Below are 8,577 nucleotides of genomic sequence, written 5' to 3'. Positions count from 1 at the left end.
AAGGTGGATTAAAGTTAGCAAGGGCAAAAGGGACCCCAGGGTAACTTCTAAGCAACTGAAGGCCTCTCTCACATTGGCCAATGTTAATATTCATGAGTCCACCATCAGTAGAACACTGAACAACAATGGCCTGTAAATTCTAAAGGGTTCACAAACCTTGAAGCAGGACTGTGCACTGTTATTGTGGCAGATTAGCAAGGAGAAATCACTACACGTAAAGAAAATGTTGCTGTTCTGAAATAACACAAAATCTGCAGTACTACAGTAGGACCATGAATGCTTCCCATTGTCAATGAACCTGTGTCTATTAAACTGCGTCATTAAAAGTTTGAGGGTGTCGTCATGGTCTGTGTCTGTGAACTGAAGCATAAAAACATAAGTCGTAAAAAAATTTAATGAATTCAACAAAGTCTACAAAGAAATGGTTAAGACAAAATAAGCTTCTGATTGAAAAACAGTTAAGCCCATGTTAAAAAAAAGGTGCTAGGATTATTTTAAAGAGAATTTTGTGAAGTTGAAACAGCAATGTTCACAGTCTCAACGAGAAGTGTTTAAAGAGAAATGTTTGGTTGAAGTGATTTGTCTCAGATCAGTTTCTAAAGATAAAGGAAATTGTTGTTTTTGATTCTGAGAAAGATATGTGATATTGAGTAATTTTTTTAATAAATATGTTAAAAGGTAAAATAAAAGTCTTAAAATATCATTTAGTTCTCTTTGTCTAGTGTCAGGACTTTTTAGGACAATTCAGGACAAATATAAATCTGATAACACTTAAGTTTAAATGTATCTAATAATACTGGAAATTGAATAAGCACTCTAAACCAGACCACTTTATTTTAATATCAGTTTTATTTTGCTTCCTTGAGATCTTGCGTAAACACCTTCAATACATGACTGCTAAAGCTGCAGAAAATGAATACAAATCTTGCTGAAATGCTACCCATAAAAGTGCATTAGCTGGTAAGAAAAAGTCCATTGTTTTGTGCAACCGCAGCATTATTTGTGGAAAGCAGATATTTGATTTCATGTTCTGAGAGAAATAAAACATTTAGGGCCAACAGAAAACATATGCTCAGAGAGTAGCCTCAGTCCGAACTGAGGGATGTGCTGACAAGTTTGAGCCTCTATTTAAAAACAGTGGCGAAAGCAGCGGTAACTTCACCAAACCCAAAAAGGATACATGTGTGTGTATATAGATTCAGTTCTTTGTAGACATGCCTGGCAGTAAGTCAATATCTTGTATTAAAGTGGCCATAAGGCCTGGCCGTCATCAATATCCCTAAATGAGTGCATGTGCTCTCCTGGCATTGTAAGACTTTGATCAGGTGAAGTCTATAATGGATTTTCCTTCACCTCATACAAGGCTCCACACTGCAGACAGGCTTTACAGTAGGCAAACCAGAAGGTCATGTATACCTTGAGGTTCCACAGCAAAGAGCAGGGCAGCATCGGGAGGCTCACACAACCACCAAGATCTGTCACAAGCAGAGCCAGGAAGTCTGGCTGCTGCATGCGCACACACATACACACACACACGTGCGCACACACTCACATCACATCATCCTCACATCTAATCATTAACCTCTCTCCTTTCTCTCACTTTCTCTCAGTCTCAATCACACACACACACACATACATCAATAGTGTCATATAATAATGACTTCAGTGTTGATTGCATTTTTAACACATTCATGTGTGTAATGTTCCAGGAAACTTATTCTAAGGGGGCATATATGGATTACAGAGTTATCTAGTATCTATTTCTATAAACCAATAGCAACTATTACATTTATCTTATTCTGTTAAAAATACAGTATTGGTTATATTTGACAAAATCAGAACTTAATAGAATACATCTGACATCTAAAAACTCATATTTGCACCAGTTGGTTTCTCAGATTAAAGCAAATAAAGTATATAATTTATACCTATGGACCCAAAAATATATAATACAATTGTTTTGACAGCTCTTATGAACAATTACATTAGACTAGTAAGTTACAATTTATGTTTAACATAATGTTTATGTCTGCATATCCTGGATAGTTCATTTTTACAGTTTACATTCCTTTTATCATAACTTTGTGTTTAGGCTAAATTTGAACTTAATTATAACAATGTTTCCCTTTAATTAACTATAAAAATTGTTTTGTTTTACTGTTCAACTGGCATATAAACTAAATGTTTACTTTTCAATCTACTGTTTTTAGATGATGATTGGATTTAGGTATACTAAACTTGACTATTGACTCAGTTTGTTGCCATCATTATGTCAAAATACTTAATTTCAGTTGGCAATATTGGTGTAAAATAAAATAAAAACCTTGCTTTTTAAAGCTTTATAGCTTTTTTTTAAACAGAGACATAACTATTATAGGAAAATACTTTGTCAAAACTTATTTGCAGCCTTATAATTCTTAAGACTATAAGGTGCTTAGCATCCAGTGTATGCATGGAAGATAAACGAAAACTGGAGGAGATGTGGGATCCTTCAAACTTAATCCTCACAATGTAAAGGGTCAGCTTCACAATGAAAAAACAAAACATTAATATATAAACCAAAAGTATTTTAATATAGGCAGTTGTCCCGTCAGTTATGCATTTTAGCATTAATTACCCTTTTTTAACAAATTAACCTGATATATTTTAGTAACATTGTTAGAGCTAATTAAATTAATCCCCTGTTGTTTCGTTTGTTTGATTTAACAAATAATACCTTTTATGTGGTTTATTAACCGCTAATTATACAGACTGATGCAAACCGAACTTTTTTGTCTTCATTTTTCTTATTTCTCACTTATTTTGACCGTTTTCAGTATTAAAGATAACAAAGTGCACAATGCACACGTTCAGTCGGACAGTTGGTCTTATTGGCTACTATCGTCCAAAAATGTGTTCTCTCTAGTCCTAACAACGAGTAACGGTGCTTATAAACTACAAAATTGTTTACTTCTATGCGCTTATGATGACGGACCCCACCCAGATGGCGTTGCTGAATCAACGTTTATTTTTCCATCTCTAATACACTGAAACACCGTTGATTTCCACTGTCAGAATTTATGTATTTGGTTTGATGTGGATTCAACATTGTATGCTGTCTTTTTTACTCATCAAATTATTTACTGTGGGAATTTTGAGGGAATTTTTTTTTTTTTGCTTAAAACTGCTACTCTATAGCAGCTAACTAGTCACTTGCGGAGTGCCACTTTTGCTTTCTGCTGACACTATAATCACAGACACATACAACCATACATTCATTTGTATGAACCACTTGACAATGTAATTAATGCTTTATTTAGCTATAGCTAACTAGCTACTTTAGTTATAGCTAACTAGCTAGATATGCTTTTTATAGGTATTATTTGTATTTACACTTTCATAAATATGTATATGTTGTTTGTGTTCTATTCTTTTGGACTGTACTGTGTTCAGTGCAGTACATAAATTTATTTTTAAACATTATTATTATTATTATTATTATTATTATTATTATTATTATTATTATTATTATTATTACAAAAGGCTATTATTATTTGAGGGAAGCACGTTTCACCTAAAAAACATTGTGAATAGAGCCCTAACCATTCAAAGCCTTTAAATGAACGTAGTTGATTAATTCATCGAGAATTTCAACGCTAATCCATGCCCATAAGGGAAGGCTAAAGTAAGTTTGTTTCAAGGATGATGTTTCAGTCATCAACATGTAAAGCAGCCAAAAAATGTATTTATATATTAATTGTTAATTGCTATCTTATTGTAAATTAAACAAATCCAAATTAAAACATCGGTGAATGGCAGATTTCGAATAAAAATAGCAAGAGTGAATTTTAAGATATTTTTTTTCCTGTAAAAACGATGGGTGAATGAGGCCCATTAGTAATTATAATAAGAGTCAGTTTAATTAGACAATGACCTGTAATTCGTTTTCTTCGTGGCATTTTCTTCGTGGCATGGGCCTGTGGCTCCACGAGAAAGATGTGGACATTAGTAACGCAAATATACGCTTTCTTTAAACAGTAAGTGGTTGAGTGCACAGGTCAGCCGTGTGAGACCCGTAAATCGGCATGACAAGGAGGAGGCAGCGAGAGGCTCCGCTGGAAAAGAAACAAGTGACCCGGAAAGATTGGGGAACATGTCGACCACAACCCTTCAGGAACAATTCCCCCAACAGCAGCTTTCCTCGACCCTAATATGCTTCCCTTTACAAACAGATACGATTAAAACAGCATCTACAAATTTACACCGAACTTCACAAATACCCTATTTATTCCACATATCACAGCTTTTTAGTTTGGTGTTTGTTTATTTTCGTTGTGTGTATATATATATATATATATATATATATATATATATATATATATATATATATATATATATATATATATATATACTACGGGCAACATTTCTCCCAAATTCCAAATAAAAATATTTTCATTTAGAGCATTTATTTGCAGAAAATGAGAAATGACTGAAATAACAAAAAGATGCAGAACTTTCACATCTCAAATTATGATTGTGCATATTCACAAAGTTTTTAGGAGATCAGAAATCAATATTTGGTGGAATAGCCCTGTTTTTTATTCACAGTGTTTATACATCTTGGCATGTTCTCCTCCACCAGTCTTTTGCTTTTCGATGTCTTTCTGACACCTTTGGCTCGTGTTCATCCAATTTCCTTTTAATTATATTCTAGAGGCTTTAATTTTGGTAAAATCAAATAAACTTATCATTTTAAGTGGTCTCTTATGCTGCTTATGGCGTTCCCAGCACACAGACTGATATCTGGTAATTGGTATTTGTTTAACAGGGGACATTAATTTTAACAACAACAAAAAAAAAAATCATTTCAGCGATGCATAAATAGAACTGAGACAGGTAGACTCCCAATAATGTCTAACGCTCAAGTCTGTACACTCATGTTGAACTTACATATCTCGTTAGTTTTGTGTGAAAACAACTGAAAAATCATATTCATATAAAACACTTCTACAAAGTTGAATACATATTTAAAAACCTGCTAAATTAAATATGTTGGAAAAAAAAATAACATTAACATTCTTACCGTTTTAATTAAATAAATAAATGTACAGAGAAATTACGTATTCAATTTTTTTCTCTGTAGGGCAGCGATTGTGAATGTTTTTGTCTTTTCTTACACATCCATTATGTTTCAGCAACTCTGTAGTTACATTTAGAATTAGCTAGTTGGAGCTGGTGCTTTAAAATCTCTAAAACCTGCCAATGGTTTAAAAACAATGCGAGTGTTTTTTTGCTCACTCATTGATGCTTAGAAAAACAATAATTTGTGGGTCTTTTGAACAGGAAAGTAAAAATTTAACTTAAAAAATGCACGTTTATGTATGTGTGTTTGTAAGTGATTTTTCGGAATCACGTTCTGCACAGTAGAAATCAGTAGAAAATTACACGTTTCGCGAGTACTACTCATCTTGGCATATGTTATCCAAGTTAATTACATTTAGACAATAAAGAGGAAATGGATTTCCTGTGTAGGATTTATTCGTCAGTGTATCAGTAAACTGTACGTTTAATCTTTAAAACTGCAATTTTACAGAATGGAAAAAACTTGTATCACTTTCAGAAGAAGTTAATGTAAATATTTTATTTCATGTCATTTTGGAGTATTTCTACTCGACCAACGTAAAGAAAAACTTCTTCTTGCGTTTAAAGAAACATGTAAGTTCTCTTTATCACCAAGGGGCTTTTATTGTTTGTATTACAACAGAGATGTTTTTTTTTACTGTGTGCTTTAATTTTATAGCTGACAAAGTGGCACATGCGTGGTTCCTTAAAAAAGAAACAATTAAAAGAAAGCAAAAAAGCGTCTGGGTATACGGTTAGAGGTATCCCGTATTTACATATTGCATAGGAAAAGAGTTTTTTTTAAACAACTCTCCAATGTCCTTTGTGCTACAAATCACAGGCTAACAGACTTGGTGGTGTCATATCTGCGCCACACGCTCTTTCCAGAACAGTGTTCCCATATGTTGTAGTGCTCCTCTAGGGGTTAGATCAGCCCACGCCTGTGGAGTCACACATCTCCATCAAACACACTGAAATACTTGCTTGCGTTTGACAGGTACAGGTAAGGCGCAGTGCTTCCATGATACATAACTGGGATTGGCATTGGCAACAAGCATCCTCCCAGAACGTCCCCCCCAACACTGTCTTTGTAAGGATTAGGCAGCTGCATCACTTTGGCCACATCAGAGTAATGTTCAGGAGGGCACGGCCCCTCAAAGTCCGTAGAGAGCTGCCGCTTCAGCTTATTCCTGCGGTTCTGGAACCAGATCTTTACCTGGGTTTCTGTGAGCTGTAAGGAGCTGGCCAGGCACGCCCTCTCAGCACTGCTGAGGTACCGCTTAATGTCAAAAGTAGACTCCAGCTGAAAGATCTGTCTTTTGGAGAAAATGGTCCGCGTTTTCTTTTTGGTGAGCGCTCTGCTCTTCTTGCCTTTCAGATGGAGCTCCTGGCTGTCGTCGCAGCTGTTCGTGTCCTCGCTTTTCGGACACTTCCCACTCTCTTTTTCCTCGTCTTCTCCATCCACCGAGATGCTCGGAGAGTTTGCGTGCGTTTCGGTTCCACTGGGTGCTGTCAAAAACACTCCAGTAAGCACTCTATTTTTCTCACATTTGAACATTTAAACAAGAAATCAGAAATGCAATTTTCCACATATAGAACATTTTTAAACGTACTTGATCATCCAAGACATGCCTGGATGGTCCTTGCTACAAAAATCCACCTCAAGACCAGCTGGTCATGCAGAAAAAAAAATCATACCTTATGCTGGTTGGCTATAGCCCGTTCAAATTATTTTTTCTGGATGACCAGCATGTTTGAGCTGATTTTATTTTAGCAGGGGTGTTTGACGATGCTTCATCAGTTTTACAAAAGCTTCAAGGCTATGCAGGCACAGGCACAGGATAGAATGTGACCCCTTGCACAGGATAAAATATGACCCCTTACACAGCATATTTTAGTTTTGAACTGCATCCAACAAATACGTTCCTGGTAATCAACTAACTCACAAGCTTGGTGGATTGAAGAAAGCGTGGAGTAAAATGGGCAACGTTGCAGAGTGAAGAACACTCTTCGTATAACCGTCTATGAAAATAATTGTAAAAAGATTGTATCCTAAAGCATTAGAATTATATAAAATATACATAAAGTGGAAAGGTTATATGTATGTTTTTTTGTTTGTTTTTGATAATTTACTTCTTAACACTGAGTCAATGTGTAATAATTAATAGATAATTGCAAGGAATAAAATCTAAGACATGAATTTTATAATTTCGGAGGGAAATAATAACCAGCGCTGCTTTACTGGCGTCATTTTTCTTTTAAATAAATGGTCTGTAAACTGTGGCCCTGACGCAACAGATGATAAACACTGTTTTAGTAAGTAAAGAACATATGTTTTTCATTTGCATATTTATGCACAAACATTTTATTGATAGTTATTTAAATGTACAAATTAAATAAATCTTTTACCTTCCCTTTTGGTTTTATTGAATATCATGTGGCTTTGTCCCCTAAAAGGATTTCTCTTTAAAGTGAAACTTCAAATTAACTTCTTGTACTACCCTAATTTTATCGGATGCATATACATATTGTGATATTATTATTATTTAGTAAAGAGTATTAAGACAATTAAATGGATTGATGCCAGAGGCAACACCATGCCATAGATGTTTAACACTGAAAATCCTGTAAATTCTGATTTTTGTAAATTCTGATGTGTAAATATTTATATTAGAATATTCTACTGATGTAAAAATCATAAGCATAAAACAAATAACTATTCATACAATGAACATATATTCACTAATCAAATACATTTACGTAAATTAGGGAAAACTATATTTTTATGACATATGAATTTACAGTAAATCCCCTGTACTTGTCAGAACCTATTTCTCCAGTAGTTGGGTTACCTGTTTGGCGGAATGCTGACTGCGCAGAGACATATTTCAGGTCATCACACGATGCGCAGCGGTTCTCCGCGTCCAGTCGCGATCTAGAGCGAATTCCGTCAAAGTCCTTGTTGAGAATGTTATCAATGGTGAACTTCAGCGACGATGGTCGGCATACCATTTCTTCCTTGCTCATACTTCCCTTATACGGAGTTTTGAGGAGTCAGAGCTGAGGAAAGCAGGAGAACGCGAATCGCACGCGCACCATAATTGAACAGTTAGGTGCTCGAGCTGGCAGACTGTCATGCACTCTACCGGAAGCTTGGGATTTTACAGCCTTGGATTGGAGCTGCTGAGAAAAGAGGATTCAGGGCGGGAAAATCGCTGCATGTCTTAAAGGGGCAGACACCCAGATCATATGTAGTAACACAAGGGGTCATCCGGCTCAGTTTAGCAAAAAGAAATTCTTAATCTAAAAAAAAACAACAACTTTACTTTGTTTTAATGAACAAACATTGCTAGTAAAATTATGACACGGACAGGCTTACAATGCTAGTGGCTAGTGATAGGGGCATAACATTGTTTATGCAAAGAAATATTTATTTTTATACCATTAACAAACACGAAATTGCTCCACACTTCGTTG

At 35.1% G+C, this 8,577-nt stretch overlaps 1 protein-coding gene across 1 annotated transcript; it reads right to left on the bottom strand.

Moving 5' to 3' along the window:
• Positions 1 to 5,605: 5,605 nt before the first annotated feature.
• On the bottom strand, positions 5,606 to 8,259 carry LOC103035573 (homeobox protein HMX2-like). Its single transcript, XM_007255719.4, has 2 exons — positions 7,953 to 8,259; positions 5,606 to 6,609 (listed from the first exon to the last, which is right to left on the bottom strand). The coding sequence occupies exons 1-2, from the start codon at positions 8,125 to 8,127 to the stop codon at positions 6,050 to 6,052; spliced, it is 735 nt and encodes a 244-aa protein (XP_007255781.3). The 5' UTR covers positions 8,128 to 8,259; the 3' UTR covers positions 5,606 to 6,049.
• Between the last annotated feature and the right edge of the window lie 318 nt (positions 8,260 to 8,577).

The sequence above is a fragment of the Astyanax mexicanus genome, chromosome 8 (genome assembly GCF_023375975.1).
Source record: "Astyanax mexicanus isolate ESR-SI-001 chromosome 8, AstMex3_surface, whole genome shotgun sequence".
NCBI lineage: Eukaryota > Metazoa > Chordata > Actinopteri > Characiformes > Acestrorhamphidae > Astyanax > Astyanax mexicanus.
Note: the sequence above shows the minus strand (reverse complement) of the source record. Positions and strands in the feature narration are given on the sequence as shown.

Coding starts and splice junctions, on each gene's coding strand:
- LOC103035573 (XM_007255719.4), bottom strand. CDS start 8,127: ATGAGCAAGGAAGAAATGGTATGCCGACCATCGTCGCTGAAGTTCACC. Junction 6,610..7,952: donor GTCAGCATTCCGCCAAACAG/GTAACCCAACTA, acceptor TGTTTTTGACAG/CACCCAGTGGAACCGAAACG.